Below are 19,520 nucleotides of genomic sequence, written 5' to 3'. Positions count from 1 at the left end.
ATCTCCCGTACAACTCACGAGCAGGCATCGGAGGAGGAATCTGGAGGGTGGCACGCTTGGCCAAGCCATGGGAGTTGCTGGCTTGATGCGGGAGTCTTGTCGCCGTGGCAGCACCGAGGAGAATGGTGAATACGGAAACGGCAGCTTGAGATGGCATGTCGTTGATTCGTTTTGTGGTCGAGGGCGATCTGGGCTCCTGTTCATGAAAGGTTTGGCCCAAGAAGCTGATGGAGCTGCTCCATATCGATTTATAGGCCCACTCCATGACACAGAGCTGCATCCCCTGGGAGACCAGCCTGCCCCGCAATGCCTGGTCGTCTCACAGTGGAGACAGGCCCACCCGAGGTTCAATCCTCCGCCAGCCCGAAGGGCTCTGAGGAGTCGAAGCAAAGCCAAAAGTCGCTCGCATCTGGTTGGGTCCTTGGAAACCCAGCTCCGCCGGCCTTGCATCCGTCTTGCGCCCTTCTTGCTCCTTGCTTGCCACCGCCCCACCGCCTATCGTCTCGGGCGGGCGGGTGATCGGAGAGGCCATCTCCCCGGCCTGGAGTGGACCTTGGACAGGCTCACGGGGCACACCCAGCCCGGATCCCGTTGCATCGGTTCGCCTCGATGACGACCAGCTGCCCAGCAGGCGACATGCCGTTCGCGATGAATCGCCCCCGCCTCGGTCTGCATGCATCATGGAGAGCCGCAAAGTCTCCTCCACCACCACCGTCTCGTCCGGCTCCTTGGCCTCGCCACCGACTGCACCAGCAGACATGTGGCCCGTCGCTGAGCCATACGACCAGGGGGTCTTGCTCATCCTTGCACCGCCCGAGACCCGAGACCCGAGACCCAACACCGCAGTCCCAAGGGACCCGCAATGTTCGTTGTGGAAGGTCAAATCGATTCATGAATACGAATATGAATATGAATATGAGGATTGAGTGTAGTGTTTGCTTTTCGGCTCGGCAAGCATCGTATCGTCTCTCGCAACGACCCGATGGGCGACGAGCCCAGACGAGACGTGTCGGAACACACTTGCATATGCCCAAATAAAGACCGTGAAGATCGGAGAAGGCGAAACGGAAAACCCTCACCAGTATCAAAAAATAGTAAAGCAAAACGAATGAAAATCATCGATTCTAGAGTAGTGCCAAGGCAGGGTTCGGAAGGGAGGGGAAGGGGGAGGGGAAGCCCAAGGCCGGCCCAGTAAAAATAACGACCAGGAAATGAAACGGGCTGGCAGCCGCCAATAATCAAGTGCAAACCCAACAACAAACCAATGCATCATGGCTTAGAGAGTAGGGTCCCCGGAGATAAAAAGCTTAAATATGTGTGTGGAGGGCAAGCGTGCATGCAAGCTGCCTGGTTTCTTCGTTCCTCTCTTTTCCCCGCGGCATTACTGGGCAAGCATGACAACGAGGCCGAGAGCAACGGTTCCAAAGACAGCAGCAATGGTGTTGGCCGTCATGGCGCTAACCGAAGCAGCGCCAGACTTGTTCAGCGAGCCGCTGCCATTGCCATTGGTGGCTGTGGCGGAAGCTCCGGAGGAAGTGGTGGACGAAGCGACGATAGTCGAGTTGGCGCGGTACCATGGAATGTTGACACAGGTTCCGACGGGCTCGATGGTCAGGGGGATGCTTGCGCGGTTTGTGTCAATGTACTTGAGGTAATCAAGGACAACCTCGCTGGTGAACGGGGTAATGTCGTGGCTGAGGGAGACGAATCCAGGCTGATTGGGGAGGAGCCACTGCGAGGTGACGTTGTTGACCAGGCCCTTCTCAATCGTGGCCGAGGTGGTGGCCTGGTCGGCGGCAAAGTCATCCTTGTTCCAGATGGTGATGGTGTAGCCAAGGGCGCTCAGGATGGCACGGACACGGTCGTCAATGTCGCCATAGGGAGGACGGAAGAAGTTGGGCACCTTGCCAATGGTCTGGTAGATCAGGGCCTCGGTGTACTTGATCTCGGCCACGATCTGGGCATTGGTGCAAGCGGTGAGCGGGTGGTGGGTCCAGGTGTGGACGCCGATCTGGTGGCCGTCGTTGTACTCGTCCAGGACAATGTTCGGGCGAATGATGAGGTTGGTGCCGACGATGAAGAAGGTGGCCTTGATGTTCATCTTGTCGAGCTGCTGGCGAATGGAGATGGAGTCGTAGTGGTTGACGGTGTCGTTGGTTGGTCCGTCGTCAAAGGCGAGGCCCCAGGTGCTCTGCTGAGGGCACTGAATAACATCGGCCTGGTAGTTTGCAGTGGCGGTGGTGCGGACGCACTGGGTCTTGGGCCAGTAGCAGTTGGCGACGGCTGCGGACCAAGTCCAGACGAGCGACAGAGCATGTTGAGAGGATTGAGCGGGTTAGATGGTGTGTGGTTTGGGTTTAAGCATTGGGCATGGCATATATCGTTCGACAAGGATGCGGTGCAGCGGCCCACACAGCCCATGGCCGCCACACGCAAGGGTGGCGTCGCAGGGACGGCGTCGAGGACAAGACAGAGACCGATCTGCCGACCAGGCAAGCGGCCCGGCGCCGGACCAGACGCAGGAATGGCCCACAGCCTGCCCTCCCCTCTCCAACACAGCGAGCCCGACCCGAGGGATGCGAAGTGGACACTGGAGGGATTGTGGAAGAAACTCACGATCGGCAGTGTAGTTGACGGTGGGACCACTGATGTAGGTCGACACAGGGAGATTGAGCAGATTGGCTGGGACGACGGCCTGCACATAAGCCAGGGCACTAATAACAGAGGTCGAGTCAGGCGGGAAATTCGAAGCAGTCGACAAGAGTAGGGAGCGAGTGTCGGCGTTCTTCAACACCAAGCAGCGACCACGCTGAAATCTGGGACGAGCCGCAGCAAGACGCTTACTTTTGAACCAGCGGGTCCGTGAGGAACGAATCGGGAATGAAATGCAGCTGATCGACGGGAGGCCAGGCTGGAAGGGGGACCAATCGCCAAGATGTGATTGAGGGGAGACGCAGGGGAGAGGGGTCAGGACAAACACCGCCAGCGCAAAGCCATGTGCTCATGTGCGAGGTGTTTGCGACGACGGCACCGATGCGACTGTGCTAACGCAGGCTTACCCTGAGGCATCGGGGGAGGGATCTGAAGCGAAGGCGCCGAGGCGTCGAGGTTGACGGCCAAGTGGCCGCCAGTGTTCAGAGCAGCCAGGTCGTGCCCAGCAGGAGCGGCGCTCGAGAGAGGAGCCAGGGCCACGAGGGCCAGAGCCCAGGGTCGAAGAGCAGAGGTATGCATATGTGCAGAGATTAGGTTTGTGCGATGGATGGAAGAGGGAGCTGCGGGGCTTGGATAGAAAGCGAAGACAGGTCGCGAAGGCCAGAAGCGAATGAGGGCGATGTCGCGACGAAGAGGCGGATTGCCGGCGTATTTAAAAGGGCGACCCACGTTCGGCGGCGGCGGCCTCGCTCGGCAACATATCGAGTGGAACATTCCACTGAACCCAGCCACACCAACAGTGCGCCGGCCCGCTGTCTTGCCTCCCTGCCTTGCCTCGCTGCCTTGCTTGCCGCGGCCCGCACCCGCACGGTGGCGCTGTGCCCCCCGCCTGGCCGCGCAGCAACGCGCTGACGCGGCACGCGGCGGAGCGCGCACAGGGGTCGGCCGAACCGCGACGCGGACGCGCTGTGCCTGGCACCGACGCCAAACATTTGCGTCTGGGCGACAGGACGCGGCCGTCTTGCCGGTGGGGAGGGGCAGGGAGCCGAGCAAGGGGCCGAGCAAGCTGGAAGGAAAGCGAGAGCACAGGCGCACACATGCTTGCACGACAGAAAGGCCAAACAAGGAGGGATCAACAAAATGGAATGGGCGAATCTTGGCGAAGCAAAGGGGCCTTTGTGGGTGCGAGACACCGATGCTCACGCGGCTGGGGTCTGTCGCTGCCGTCAAACGAAGTGGGGGGGGGTGCGGACAGACGAACGGACCAGGAGGATCGTGGTCGGGCGCTGTCCCGTTTCGTTCTTGACATAGCATAGGCGAGATATTGGTTTGAGGAAAAGGGCTATGATCCGCTAACAGTGGCCATCGTCGGTCTCATCGAGAGTCAGCCACGCTGCCCTTGCTCCCGATATACTCTGCATGCCGATGGACTCTGCCTGTCGATATATTGCGCATCCGATGCCGCTGGTGATGCGCCCCCTCCCCGGAGCCATGGGATATGTGGTCATCATGGATGATGAACGTATATTGTATTCACTCAGAAGCAAAAGCGACAAACGCAGGGTGTCTCGTTCAATTTTACAAGCGCTCCAGTCGAGATCGCATGGCGGGTATAGTCGAGAACGACAACTCCTCTTCTCCAAATGTCACTATTAATGCGGTATCGAGCAACTAGGGCTGCCGAAGCAATAGAGCTTAGACACGGAAGCCAATTGCCATCACGGCGCCGACCACAGCAGCGGTGAGCAGCGACGCAAGAGGAGTGGTCATCGCAGTGGCGCCGGAAGCGAGGGCTTTGGGAGTATTGCTTGCCGAAGAGGATCCAGAGGCGGAGCCAGAGCTTGGGCCAACAGTCGCAGCACCGGAAGCAGAGGGTGTCGTCGAGGAGGCCGTGGAGGTAGCGGTGGCTTGAGTCGAACCTGTGTCAAAGATGATGGTGTTAGATTGTGATGATTTGTGCATCGTGGTTCAGTGTATAAAGGAAAAGGCCGAGCACGTAAAGATACGGCGTCGGGGCTGCCATACGAAAAAGAATATCCCACAAAGCTGTTCTCGTTACGGGATGGAGATCAGTTCAAATCGCCATGTGGTGGGGGAGGGAGCCAGACGAACCTGAAGGTTGACCACCTCCTCCGGGCTGATCACCACCACCAGGCTGCACACCACCAGTGGGCTGAACACCGCCGGTGGGCCGAACACCACCAGTGGGCCGAACTCCACCAGTGGGCCGGACTCCACCAGTGGGTTGGACTCCACCAGTGGGCCGAACTCCACCAGTGGGTTGGACTCCACCAGTGGGTTGAACACCTCCCGTGGGTTGAACACCTCCTGTGGGTTGAACACCTCCACTGGGCTGCACACTACCACCGGGTGGCACACCTCCGCTGGGCTGAATACCTCCGCTGGGCTGAATACCTCCGCTGGGTTGAACGGAGCCGCCTCCACTAGATCCGGATCGGTACCAGGGCTGATTGACACATGTACCGACGGCTTGGATATTCAGCTTGATGCTTGCACGGTTGGCGTCGACATACTGAAGAATCCCGAGGATGACGCTGCTGGTGAACGGTGTGATGTCGTGGCTGAGCGACACAAAGCTGGCAGACGAGTTGGACAGCCAGGTCGAAGTGGCGCTGTTGATCAAGCTCTGGCCGATCGCAGCACTAGTGGTGTCTTGGTCGGCCGCAAGATCGTCTTGACTCCAAATCGTGACGGTATATCCAAGAGCGTTTGCAATGGCACGCACTCGGTCGTCAATGTCGCCATAGGGAGGACGGAAAAAGTTCGGAACCTGTCCGGTGGCGTTGTAGATGGCTGCTTCGGCGTACTTGATCTCGGCAACGATCTGCTCGTTGGTGCAAGCTGTGAGCGGATGATGTGTCCAGGTGTGGACGCCGATCTGGTGGCCGTCGTTGTACTCGTCCAGGACAATCTGGGGGTTCTGAATGACGTTCGATCCAACCACAAAGAAGGTTCCCTTGATGTTCATCTTGTCGAGCTGGGCACGGATGGCGGCCGAGTCGTCGTGGGTGACGGGATCGACAGTGGGTCCGTCGTCAAAGGAGATTCCCCAGGTGCCGGGCTGAGGGCAGGTGTAGACATCGGCCTGATAGCCGTTTCCAGCGGCAGTGCGGACACAGAGGTTGTATGGCCAGTAGCAGTTGGCATTGACTGTGCGAGAGTGTCGGTGTGGTGGTGTCGGTGCGATGGAGCAATAGTGTGGGAATGGTGGTGTGAGCATCGCGGTGTGGCAACATCATGATCAAACACACTCGGGCACACTTGGGCAAAGTCAATCATGGTCGATCATGGCTGATACCAGCCAGAGCCGACATCGAGAGCGTGCCGGGAAGCCTGGCCGGCCATGGCCGACCCAGGCCCAGTCCGTTGCTGCCTGCTGGAAGCGATCAACCCACAGCCCACTCGCCACAGTCTCACTCCGTACCATCTGAGTTGTACTTCACTGTGGCTCCGCTGACGAAGGTTGACGGAGGGATGTTCAACAGCGAGGCTGGAACCACCGACTGGACATAGGCAAGGGCACTGACCGACCACAGCCAGACCCGATCGCAATCGCAATCGCATCGATCACAGTCCGGTTAGCAACTCGAATCGGCCCGATGGAGAGAGAACCAAATGACGGAACAGGAGAACAGAGATGGGTGTGGGATACAGGGTGACGGCAAGCAAGTCACCGCATCACCACCAGATCACATCATGTCATGTTTCCCACACCAGATCACCCGCACTCACACCACACCGCACCGCACCACACCGCACCGCACCACACCGCATTGGCACACTGCTGCGAGACAGCACAGCGACAGCGACTCACTCTTGCACAAGAGGATCGGTCAGCAGATTGCCGGTGATGAAGTTGGTCTGGTCGATCGAGGGCCACTCTGGTCGATTGGATGCAGATCGGATGCGATGAGACAACAGCGAGGTGGATCAGATGCGATGGTGAGACATCCCGAGGGACAGCGACATCTCCCGCACAACTCACGAGCAGGCATCGGAGGAGGAATCTGGAGGGTGGCACGCTTGGCCAAGCCATGGGAGTTGCTGGCTTGATGCGGGAGTCTTGTCGCCGTGGCGACACCGAGGAGGGTGAGGACAGCGGGTGCCAGAAGGAGCATGGTTTCTTGAGGATCGAGCGGTTCACGAAGCGAGGATGCCTGGTTGGAGGTGCTGATGATGGGGCTCCTCGATGGGCGACTCCCGGTCCTTAAAGACCCCCTGTGCTGTCTGCCGGAATATTCTGCGCCATCTCCAGCGAAAAGTCGACTCGGTCGCTTCGACCATGCCAGCGGAAATATTTGCCTTGGTCTGGGTTCATGTCCAAACACACTACAAGCCAGGTGTCGCTCCAAAACCTTCTTGGGCCACCTTCCACCGCCGACAAACAGTCGACAAACAGTCGACAAACAGTCAACTGCATGCGACGGGCTCGCCTCGCTAGTGTCTGTCTGATGCCGACTGGCATGTCTGGCCTGGGCCACTATTCATCCGAATGCGTTCAGGGCCCTGCTGGGATGTCCCAATATGCCTCCCTCACCAGACGGATGTGCTTGACACTTGATAGCCTTGATCCGGCCAACCAGCGGTCGTTCATTGGCCATCTCAGTCGCGCAAGCTGGGGCACGATGTGAGCAGGGCTGACTGCGTTGCCGCTGTTGTTGCCGCTGTTGTTGCCGCTGTTGTTGCAACCGATGCAATCAGCTTCCGATGGTCGTTCGTTGGGTGCGGTGGCCTGGCCGGCATCTTTGCCAAACAAAACAATGAATGTCGTCAGCAGCGGTGATTGGGTACTCGCTTAACACTATGGCTGAGCCGCCCGCAACCTTGACTTTGCCAAGAAGGCCGTCTCTTCCAGTACCGCGCAAGCATCGATTCACATCTCCAAGGCCCAAGCTTGCTGCTTTTCGCTGCCGAGCATGTTCCGTCCGCCGCCGCCTCTGGCCGGCCCTGCGGGCTCGCTGCCCGACAGGATCGCCCAGGACGCTCAGGTTCTGGTTCAGATTTTTCAGGACATTTGCCGCATCCACGCGGGCCAGTCGGCGGGCTCGACACGGCTGGTGAACGTGGGAACGGCCTATCGGCATCCACACGCCGGCACCACCCTGGCGGAGCAATGGGCCACTATCCAAGAAGAGTGCTTTCAGCTCGAGGAGCAGATAGGCGGTTTCCAGACCGACATCAACCCTTTTGTCGAGACTCTCAGCGACATCATTGCCGACGTCGTCACGGGCTGCACCGACCTCCGGAGCCATGAGGTCAACTTCCCTTTCAACACCCTCAAAATCCTCACGGTTGTGCGAGTCTCGGTCACCAACTACCTCGACAAGGCGAGAAAGGTCGAGGCCATGTCCTCGGTCATGGAGGACGACGGCACCGTCACGATGGAGTCTATTTCGCGCATCTTGAGCGGGGTCCCGGTGCCCGACGACGACGACGACGACGGCGTCGACATCGATATGGATTCCGAGAGCCTTGTCGGCAGCGCCGCCGATCTCGACCAGCGGTGGCCGCAAAACGAGTGGTGGGAGCCCACAGACCCCGACGGGCCCGTGGTCGAGTCGCCCATACTGCAGAGTCCTGGGTCGGTGTTTCTCAGGAGCGTCAATCTTCCAGCTCCCCCAGAACAGCCAGTGAAGCCCCATCCACCGCTGGCGCAGGCCTCGCCAAAGTTCCTCGCCAGTGGCGTTGAGCTGGTTCCGATCAAGCAGTTCCAAGAACAGATGAAGCAAAAGGACAGCAAGGCCGCTCAGCTCGTGCAAGAGCACGTCCTCAAGTCCTCTGCCAGCGAGACCGAGTCCAAGTCGCACCATCTCCCGTGGTTCTGGGATAAGAAGGGCCACTCTGCCTCGGGGTCGGAAAAGTCTTCACCCAGGAGCATCCGGAGCAAAGACGAGCCCAAGCCCAGGGACAAAGTCGAAGGCTCCAGTAGTAAGCTCAAGGAGAAGCGCGAAAGTAGTAAAGGCTCCAAGGAAAAGCTCGACAACAGCAAGGGCTCCAAGGAAAAGCTCGACAGTAGCAAGGGATCCAAGGAGAAGCTCGACTCGGTCGACATGGCCCGGGCGCTGTTCTCGTCGTTCTATTCGCGCACTTCCAAGGTGGAGGACTCGGAGCAGGCACAGCGCAAGCTCTCCAAGAACCCGCCGGCCAAAGGGGAGGGAGAGCTGGGCAAGGCCAAGAGCATCGAGAGTCTACTTTCCGAATCCAAGGCTTCCTCGCCCACGCACAACATTAGCATCGAGGCACACTTTGAATCGACTCCGCATCTTGCTGCAGACTCGACGGACGTCGTTGGCTCCCACGGCAACCGGCTCGTTCCACCGTCGACACCTAGCCCGGTCACCCCGGACCCGACAAGGCACGAACACACCCATCACGACTTTCACGAACAGCTGCAGCATATCCAGCAACTCTTTCATCACGAGCTCAAGCAAAAGGTCGCTATGCCGCGGTCCGCAACAAATGTCACAGGTGACTTTGAGCGACTTTCACCGTCCAAGGTACGTTGGGTGCCTGCCGAGTCCACCGCCCATCGAGTGACTTTCCGGATCGCCCGCAGGCCTCCCTTGCTTATCCTTGCAATGATCTCCCAAGAAACCCAGCGGCATTTCGGAAATGACAGATCAGGCCCTCCCTAATTGCCAATTGCTTTTGGCTGTTTCGCAGGAGGCCCACAGCGAGACGTCGCTCAACTTGGATAGCAGCGCGGCGTCTCGAGCTGAAGACAACCGAGCTGTCGCCGATGGTCTCAGGCGCCAGGTCGGTTCTCCGCGCCGGTCGGCAGCGCCAGCGCCAGCGTCCAGCGGTCATTCAGTTGGAACCGAGCGGCCAAGCCAAGAGTCGATCGTTCCGGCTCAGATCAGCGATATGCCAGTGGTGCATGGGGTTGGGTCGATGAGCAGTTTGTATCGTCTCGCCGGTCTGGAAACACCTCCGACGGATTCCCATTCCGACGCATCCAAGCACGATGTCGCAATGCGGTCACGACTGAATTCCGGCTCACAAAGCCAACAGGAGTCGCTGGGCAGAGACGATGTCCTCAACGAGTACGTTGCGTTGGCACATCACTTGCTTTCGCATATCGAGCCTGGCAAAGTCGAGACAAGTGGCGAGAGTCCACCCAAGGGCACGATCGCTCAGCACAAGGATGCGCCAGCCGAAACCAGCGGGCTCCGAAGTCCATTCAATCCCACTAGTGCAACCAAGCCAGCGGGCAAAGCATCATCCAATGTCTTACCGAATACCACCACCGAAGGCAACATCAAGCCCTCCAAGCTTCGGCAGCTACCTGATGAGCAAATACATTTGTACATGGCCAAGGAGCGGGAGGCCACATCAAACAAGGCCATCCGCTCAGTCGAGTCGCACGGACCGACGGAAGACCAAGACAAAAACACCAGCCTCAACGCCTCAGAGGCTCTCACATCTGACGGAGAGAATGTAGCAATCGGGCTTGGTGGGCAGTTATCGGTCAAGAATGCAGCCCAGATGTTTGAAATGAAGAGTGCCAAGATAAGCGCCACGATTCCTCGGCCGGTGACGCCAAAGCGACGGGCCGAGAGCCGAGAGCCATCCGAAGGCAGCACCAGTGCTAGTGCTAGTGCTAGTGCCAGAGACAAGGAAAGCCAGTCATCCGCTGGATTTAAAGCGCAGGGCATCATGAAGAGTGCATCGGCAGCAAGCCAAGGGATACACGGCGCCGATTCAAATGAAGATCAAAAGTCAACCGAGGACCTAGAGCAATCCCATGTGACTCGCAAAGCCCGCAGTGGCAGCGAAGGTATGTGCTGGCGAGTGTCTCGCTATGCAAATCGCAGCCAGTCGTGGGGGTATGGGGCTGGATCAGGGGGCTGGTTCGGGGGCTGGATCAGGGGCTGGATCGGCATCGGTATGTAGCCAACTCACTTTCGGCGTCGTGACGGCTGTATGCGTCCAATTGAACCAAAAGTCGCTGTGGCGCTTGGACCGATTACCGACATAGCTGAAATCAAAAATCAGGCCAAATCAGCTTTGAAGGAGACCGTCGTGCTACTACCGAACCAAGAGATCCCTTCGAAACCTGCCGATGCAAGACTAGCCGACGTCCGTATTGAGTCAGGCACTCTGGAGTTTGGAATCCGGTCCACGGTAGCGACGCTTGGAGATGTGTCTAGCAACGCAAAGGACGACCCAGGTGTTGGCACGAGTGACCGGTCGGAGCAACAGCAGCTCTCTCTGAAACAAATCCCGGGAGCTCGACCAGGCAATGAAGCATCGCACCCACCCGGCGTCGAAACAGTAGGCCTCGGAGCCGCGATAAAGCCCAGAGATTTCTTCATGCCTGATCGCGGGGATGCATCTGCGGGTATATACATGTCCGAGCGCAACCAGGGCGACAAAGACAGCGACTCCGAGTCCCCTGACGAACCCAACTCGGCAACACTTCCACACCGCCACGCCCACGAATCTTCGATTGCGAGCACAATAATGAGACCCAACCCGTTCACCAGCAAGGTTACCAACGACCCCATTGGAAAGCTGCACTCCAGCTCCTCGCTCTTGTCGATCTTCAGCTCGAACGACGACCTGGTCGCAGATTCCCCGCAGATCATCCTGCTGCCCCTCAACAACACATTTGAGCTCTGCCATCTGGTTCTTACGACTTGCTTCACCCTCGGCCGACACAACGCCAACAACTCGCAATACTTCAAAGTGTTCAAGTCGCAGGTCGTGTCCCGGGTCCATTTGCAGATCTGGGAAAAGGACGGAAGGGTAAAGTCGAGTTTCTGTCGAACCCTTGCCTGCGGCGCTCTCATGTATGGTTGGCTGGGGGAGGGCATATGCGGGCGAGTGTTGACTATTCAAACCACACATGTGCAGGCGTGTAGGAGTGCCTGGATCCTGACAGAGCTGTGTATCTTTTATCGCAATCACGATGCGCGGAATCAACTCTCCCAATCGCCCTATCTGGACAACAACCCGCTCGCAACGAACCGCCAACGTGCACCGAAACAACCGATCCCGGATAATACATCGCGAAACACAACCAACCGGACATCGCATCGGAAACACAACTTCCTCACTCTATCTCCCCGGTAAAAACAACCAAACAAAACCCAAATACGGGGGGCATTGGCGTGTGCTGTTGATATGATATCTGCAATATCGATAGGTCTTTATTCGCGACATGGGCAGCAACGCCGGCACTTTCCACAACGGAACTCGCATCAGCGATGTCGGCCAAAAGAGCGGCGACGTTGAGATCAAGTCCGGCGACTACATCCAACTCGGCAAGGACTACTGCAAAGAGTGGGACACCAGCAAGGGCGTGCCATTTATCGAGCGTAAGTGCAGATTGCCCCTCCCCGGCTGATCGCGCTGCTCAAAGGGCGACGGATGGGCGCATCATTGAAGCAGATCGAGATGGATGCGATAGAAACTGCTAGAAGCCACAGTTTTAGGCAGCACCGCGAATATAGAACTGACCAAGGCTGCTTGTATGGTGGGTTTCTTTGCGACACAGCCAGACACCAGTGCATCAAGATGCAGGTGATTATTGTTCCGAACCGCCGACAGATGGAGGCGCTGGAACTCCTCCGGTCCAAGGCAGAGGAGAATAAGCTGTAAGTCCCATCGAAGCGAGGCCGGTTTATTCGTGAATATGTGACTGATGCGACTCATCCTGGATGGTACACACACAGCGAGGACTCTGGGTTAGCTGCGACGTAAGTGAAGCGGTCCTTGCGATTGTTGAGTCCGTGTTGGTCCAAGGCACCTGTGAACGATCTAGCAAGCCATTCGACCCGAGCATGCTCTGTTCCGTTGATTGACGGCATCGTTGTTTCGGGCTGCAGTGCTCTCCTCAAACGACTCGCCAACGAAACCAAGAAAAAGGAAGAGGAAATGCGCAAGCGCGCCGCAAGCAACGAATCGACTCTTCAGGGCTCGCCAGCAAAGTCCGAGGCTGCATCAGAGCCCCCGCGACCGGTGACCCGCAAGCATGTGTCGTTCATGAAGGTCACGCAGAAGCAGCAGTTTGTCATCGGCGTCATCTCGTCTGGTACGAGCGGCAAGGTTAAGAAAGTCCAGATATCGACACGGACAGGTGCTTCAGCGGTTGTGGTGAACCTGAAAAAGTGGGAGACAAAGAGGTAGGCGCCGAGTAGAAGCTGCCGGTGTCGATAGAGGACTTGCAAGTGCGGACGAGCGAGGGGAGGAGGCAGAAGCAACAGGGCCCAGGGCACGACGGCATCATCGCTGACTCGTTTCCCGGCGGAAAGGCTCTTGACCATCCGCGACACCCGACCCCAATTCTCGGCCACCGAATACCTCGAGCTCTATAACAGCGACTTTGACATCAACAACCCGAAAACACACAGCCTCTATCCCGCAAGGTACGTCATCCAAACCGCGGGCGTGACGATCGCCCACCTCGAATACGTGAACCAACTCAAGATCCAGATCAGCCCGAACTACCCGGGGGCACCCATCTACTGCTGCACAGGCGACTTTTCGCTCGGCAAGTACATCATCATCATCAAACACCCAAACTCGCGCGAACAGCGCTTCTTTGGGGAGTGTGGCGGTCGACACTTGCTCAAGAAGAGCATGATGGACTCCAAGGTCACCTACTACCTCGAGACCGAAGACTGTGAGAATTCGCAGTTGGTGCTCTCGGCGGTGTGCTTCATTGCCGCAGTGACCTCGTCCTTCAACTGAAGGAGGCTGCGTTGGCTTCGAGGAGGTCATCGCTGTCTGGGCAGTCCGCGAGATGTGCCATGACCGGATGGATTGCAGCCAGCCAATCAGCCAATCAACCAGCCAATCAGCCAATCAACCAGCCAATCAGCCAATCAACCGACCAATCACCCAATCGAAGTGCTTCGATATCATACCCTCCGCTTGGAGCCTGTCGCCCTGTCCGCCCTACCGACAGGGAGGAAAGACCAAGGAACACAAGGCATTGCTCCGTACCAATAAAAATCGGTTCTTCCTCTTTCATTTGTACATCAAATCATATCAAAATCACATCCTGGGTCTAGTGGCCCTGCTGGATCCGGCGACAAACATCACTGGTTCTGGAGCCAAGCTGCGTGTATATGTGTGTACAAAAACCACAACACGCTGGAAGAAGAAAAAGAAAGGGGGGGGGAAGTCAAAAGGTAGAAGGGGAGGGTGGGCAGCGGGCGAGAAGAGGAATACGGAAAGGGAGCGGAGGGGAGCGGGCACTCGGCACTGCAGAGATTCCAGCAACAAACAACAATAAGAAATTAGTCGTGTAGAAGGGGCGGAAAGGCAACGAGGGAATGGCAAGGTAAGAAGAAAACGAGGGTCACGAATCGGGGAAAAGGGCGAGCTGGCACTGAATAGTAATCTTGATAAATAATAGTACAGGATGAGATCATATGAGCTACGGAGAGACAGGCGTGAACTCAGACGACGCATACTCTAGGAGGAAAGGCGATCAAGCAAACGGAAGGGAGACGCGGGAGGTGAACGGAGTGAGGGACAGTGAGATGTTGCATCGAGTCAACACGGAGGCGAGACGAGACGAGACTTGGTCGTCGATCCTCGGGACTGACAGCGTCGACAAAATGCAGCGTAGAAGGAGTGGGGACAGAAAGTACATGGAGAGGCGGGGCCGAGGCCACCGAGCCGAGGGTGGAAAGTGGAATCAAACGGCAAAAGTGACAGGGACGACAGCAGGAGCCACATCCATCACCCTTGGGAGGGAAGCATGGGGATGGGCATGACAGCGACGGCACAGAATCGTGGACTAGTTGTCAGCACCAATGACGATGACTCCGGGGGCGGCGTTTCGCGTCATTGCACGCTGCTGTTGCTGTTGCTGCTGCTGTTGCTGCTGCAAAATCGACGGATGGGGCATCGGTGGCTGAGCGGCGGCCGCGGCATGCAGCTCCTCCTTGGACTCTTTCTTCTTGCGAGTGAGGGTCCAAAAGCTGTTTCCAGAGTTGGGGGCGCCGACTGCGTCGGAGGTGCTGTTGCTTTTCAGGAAGTTCGGGATGATGGCGTGGCCTCGAGACAACGAACGCTTCAGGCTCGGGACGCTGATGGGGTTGCGCGTGGCCCGGTCGACGGAGGTGGAGCGCTTCAGAGAAGGGGCGCTGGTGGCATGGCTGAATCGCTCCAGCGCGTGCTGGGTGTTGTGCTGGTGCGAAAGCGCCGACATACTCGAAGGCAGGACGACGGCGTTGTTGGGTGGGGCTGGGAAATTGGTACCCTGTGGAGTCGTCGCCGAGACGGGCGTGGAGCTAGTGGGCGACGGCAGCGGCGGTGGAGGTGGCTGCGAGGCAGGGTTGCGGGGTCGGGTCGAGGACATGGACATTCGGTAGGACTTGAACGCAGGGCGCAGCTCGGGGAGCTTCTCAGAGAGTTCCTTCTTGAAGGTTTGGATGGTGCGCAAGAAGGAGGTGTATTCGGACTTGGAGACGTTGATGTCCCAGTTGAGATCCTTGAGGATGACCATCTCGGCGCTGTTGATCTCCTCGAGCGAGCGACTGATGACCTTGGCCCACGTGCGATTGGTATATCGGTTGTCGTCGAGGAACTTTTGCGACAGGATCAGACAGTTGGTCAAGATCTCGTACTCTGTGGCCGTCTGCGACGGCTCCTTGAGACGGAAGAGATAGAGCAGCGAGAGGACGCTGATGGGAAAGGAGACCTGGGTGATCTTGAGAACGGATCGGATGGACTCCTGGGTCATCATGTAATGCTGAGGCAGGGACTGCTCGTTGGCGATGACAGCGTTGGGGTGGAGACGACGATAGGTCATGTACACCATCAGCTCGGGCAGATCGGGGGTGATTTCAGGAGCAGGAGCCGCGGGAGGCGGGGCCGTGGGAGTCGTGGGTCTCGATGACACGGGCGAGGGAGGGGCAGCAACAGGGCGACTGAGCGTGGCCTGGGCGACGGCGGCGGCATGCTCGGGCGAGGAGACGAGAGCGGGAGTCTTTGATCGAGCCAGAGTATGCAAAGGAGTGGTGGGCCGGGTGGGCATGGGGGCAGTCGGGGTGGTGCCAAAGGCGGCATGGCTGGTCTTGACGGATCCAGGCGTGACCACCGCCGGGGTGGTGGCCGAGAGGTATGTGGTCGGATGGGGAGTGGGAAGAGTGAGCGGGGGCAGGTTGAGCGTGGGGGCGCTGGTCAGGGCAGGAGTGAACTTGTTATGGAGAGTTGTCGAGGCAGCCTCTTTGATGCGGGTGGAGGCCGTGGGGGTGGTCGCCATGGTGCTGGAGGAATCCTTTGGCCGGAGTGGGAGGGAGTTTGTCGGGGTGGTTGCTGGTGAGAGCGGGAATGGTGATGAATTACGAAGGAGTGGGTGTGAGTGGAGGTGGATATCGAGCGTGCAGAGTAAGAATCGGATGCCGGAATGCACCGAGGTAACACTACAGAAGAAGGCCCGAGGGGGGCAGAGGGATTGCCCAACTTTGATCGCGATGCAATAACGTCCCTAGACATCCAACAACCACAAATCTAACAACCACAAATCTAACAACCACAAATCTAACAACCACAAATCCAACAACCACGACAACCAGCGATTCCGACTGTCTCAACATCGAGCCGCCACTGTATCCAGGAGGCTGCCTACCTTCCGTGGAGAAAGTCGTGATTTGCAGGTCGGAAAGAGAAAGACTGGCAATGGGTATTCCAATAGGTTTCGATGAGGTCGGCGAGGCTGTCTTTTTGGAGCCAGCGTTAGAGCTGAGGGGTGGAACGATGGCAATCGAGAGGACGCCTTCTTTGGCCAGGCAGTCCAGCGACGACGACCGGGACTGGGGAATGACCGAGAGAGTTCGTTTGGGAATCCCCGAGCTCGAAGGCGGCTGCCGTTGCATCGTGGAGGTCGAGGGAGGAGCGCCTTCTCCAGGAAGGGCCTCGTAGGAAGGTCGGCTGGGAGTACTCATGAGGCTTGTGATATCACACGCAGGGAATATGCAGATCAGGAGGCGGAGGACGAGGTAGCCTGCAGGTAGAGGAACAAGCGTCGCGGGGCCGATCGAGAGTCAGCGGCAGGCAATAGCGTCCAGCCACGGCGGGTGGGCCAAGGAGGGAGGGGAACTCGCAGGGAGGATGCCGAGCCGAGGCGCGAGTAACTTGGAATGCAACTGGGGCTCCAGGAAGGGGCGTTGCTTATAATGGGACGGCGACGAAAGGCCGAAGCGAAGACGAAGGAGAGGCGAGATGAAAAGAAAAGAGCAACGGACGACCGGAGCAGAGGCAGCACCCAGAGAGGCAACACCCAGGGACAGAGGGCAAATACAGGAAATAGTCGCAGGAACACGAGATGGACGACAAACGCAGGACACACGATGGAGCACAGACCTGCAGGAACAGGGCAGAAAACAGACCGAGCCAGCCAGCCAGCCAGTGAGCAGGACACAATCGCCACCAGTCTTATTCTCGACGGCGATTCGACGGCGTCAGTCCTGGTCGATCCGGGCCCGTCCCGGCGATCGGCGCCCAACAAGCGCTTCTGCAGAAGCGCCTTCAGCCGCCCTGCGCGTTCCTCCCCCGTCGCGGTTGCCCGTGCAACGAAAAAGGAAGGCGTTGCACGCACGACGCCGCCGACGCGTCGGCCGCGCACAAGCACCCTTACAGACACAGCAGCTGGCAGCACTCTGGCGCGGCGCAGCCAGCTGCCATTTCGGGCGCTTCCAGGCGTGAGTGCGCGTCCAGAGGAGGCACAGACGCGGCTGCGCGGCGCCCGGCTGTGTGCTCATCGCAGTGCCGTGTGTCGCCGTGATCGGCTGTGTTCTGTGCCACGAGAGCCGCCCATGGAGTGGGCGCACGAGTGTATGCCTGTGAGCGGATGCGCGTGCCTGCGGGGTGGGGGCGCCGCCGATAGCGATGCTGCGCAGATGTTGCGTTGGTGCTAAGTGTCGTTGGATTGATGCTGAGTGTCGTTGGATTGATGCTGAGTGTCGATGCGCTGCTTGGCGTCATTGCCCGTGAGGACTGCGCGATCCTGTCGGCACCGGTTCCATCCGTGCGAATGATGCTGCTCGCGATGCAGAGTGCCTCTGCTGCTTCGCGGATAGTGCCCGCATTCAGCAGTCGCAATCAACCACGGGCGACACCAGCACACGCTCCCATCCAACAGTCGCGCTGGTTGATCCGGTCGTGCGGGCCCACCCTGCACCAGCATCCGTCGCCCATCTCGGCCAATCTGTGCCGTTGGACAGATGCCAGGAGCATCACAACCCACACATGCTGCTGGCGAACAGCATCCGCCGCCACAGACACCGGTCCCACCCGGTTTTGGGCTTGCAGTTTGGCTCGCCCGTCGCACCGTCGCGTCTGGTGACATGGTTGTGTGCCCTGCAGTTCCACCCACACATGCTGCTGTTTGGTGGCGAGGCAACACCCCACAGCAGTCCCATTCTGCTGGCTGCACAGCCCCATGCGGCGCTGTATAATGTCTTTGCTGACAGAGCAGCACATTGCCTCCACACAACAGTGGCCGTGGCGCGCGCCTGTACAACGGCTTCGTCTTGTCCCACTCGGCACCCCAGCGCGTCCGCCCCGTCGGTCTTGGTTTGCCCTGCCCGTCGCCCCCGGCTGCGGGTCCTCTTCGTCCTGCATCTGCCGCCCCTGCATCTGCTGCCCCAGCTATTCATTCGCCATGGCGCCCAAGACTGCCCTCGCCGTTGCACTCGTGATGCTGCTCGATGCCCATGCTGCCTCGCTCGTCGCCGCCGCCAGCTTCACCAAGGTCGCCGAGTTCTCCGGCCTCACCTTCTTCGACAACTTCAGCTTCATGACCGCCAAGGATCCAACCCCAAACACCACCAACCAGTATATCTCGCGCGCCAACGCTACCAAGGCGAACTTGATCTACTTCAACCAGGGCGCTGGCAGTGCCTTCATGGCCGTCGACTCTTCCACCGTCGTCCCCAGCGGCGGCAAGCGCAGCTCGGTTCGCATTCAGTCCAACAAAGTTTACAACTCTGGAACCTTGCTCGTCGCCGACATTGGCCACGCCCCGACGGGCTGCGGAACCTGGCCCGCCATGTGGTTCAAGGGTCTCAACCAGGGCGAGCTGGACTTTATGGAAGGCGTCAACACCATGAGCTACAACAACATGGTCATCCACACCTCCTCGGGTAGGTTGCTGACTTGCACGGAGAAGCACAGTCCGGCGTGGGTCCGATAGGCAGCCGGGGTGGGTCCATCCAACCCAGACGGTGCTATTTCACTCACCCATCCACATAACGCTCACATTATCAACACATCATGTCACTCGCCTCCCCATACCACCACCCAAGGATGCTACGGAGAGCCCGACAGATCGAGCCAGCTCGGCCAGGCGCTCTCTCAGACCTGTGGCATCAACGACCCGCCCGTTCCCAGCCCCGCGCTCTCCAACGGCTGTGCAACCAAAGTGAACGATTCCTCGACCTTTGGTCCTCAGTTCAACGCCGTCGGCGGCGGCGCCTACACCATCAACTGGGACACCAACGGCTTTGCCATCCACTTCTTCAGCCGCCCCAACATTCCCGCTGACATTCTGTCCGAGAACCCCAACCCCGATACCTGGGGCCTTCCCCTGATGCGCTTTGACTTTGGCTGCTGTCCCTCGAACCACTTCCAAGACCTGCGCCTGATCATCAACACCGCGCTCTGTGGCAAGTGGCCCATCAGCAACTGGGGCGACTCAGGATGCCCTTCCGACTTGACCTGTGAGCAGTATGTCCTCTCCACGCCAGGGGGTTTTAACGATGCCTACTGGGCCATTCATTCCATCAAGGAATACAAGAACAATGGTAAGTAGAGTGGCCGGAGACAGCGACTCACAATCATCCAATACAAGATATGACGAGAGCGAGGGAGAGGGAAGGAAGCAGTGT

At 58.6% G+C, this 19,520-nt stretch overlaps 2 protein-coding genes across 2 annotated transcripts; both read right to left on the bottom strand.

Annotated features, from left to right (window-relative positions):
• Positions 1–1,381: 1,381 nt before the first annotated feature.
• On the bottom strand, positions 1,382–3,319 carry BJ171DRAFT_603166 (uncharacterized protein; the record flags this gene model as incomplete). Its single annotated transcript, XM_053115165.1, has 4 exons — positions 3,060–3,319; positions 2,845–2,911; positions 2,617–2,714; positions 1,382–2,283 (listed from the first exon to the last, which is right to left on the bottom strand). Exons 1-4 carry the CDS (start codon positions 3,229–3,231, stop codon positions 1,382–1,384), a joined length of 1,239 nt encoding a protein of 412 aa, XP_052962474.1. The 5' UTR covers positions 3,232–3,319.
• Positions 3,320–4,160: 841 nt separating this feature from the next.
• BJ171DRAFT_635714 (uncharacterized protein) lies at positions 4,161–6,791 on the bottom strand (the record flags this gene model as incomplete). The annotated part of the gene is made up of 5 exons (XM_053115695.1): positions 4,161–4,571; positions 5,137–5,823; positions 6,098–6,195; positions 6,488–6,554; positions 6,659–6,791. The coding sequence occupies 5 exons, from the start codon at positions 6,789–6,791 to the stop codon at positions 4,348–4,350; spliced, it is 1,209 nt and encodes a 402-aa protein (XP_052962473.1). The 3' UTR covers positions 4,161–4,347.
• Between the last annotated feature and the right edge of the window lie 12,729 nt (positions 6,792–19,520).

Source organism: Polychytrium aggregatum, assembly GCF_025602895.1.
Source record: "Polychytrium aggregatum strain JEL109 chromosome Unknown BJ171scaffold_58, whole genome shotgun sequence".
Lineage (NCBI taxonomy): Eukaryota > Fungi > Chytridiomycota > Chytridiomycetes > Polychytriales > Polychytrium > Polychytrium aggregatum.
This window is presented reverse-complemented; position numbering and strand designations above follow the sequence as displayed.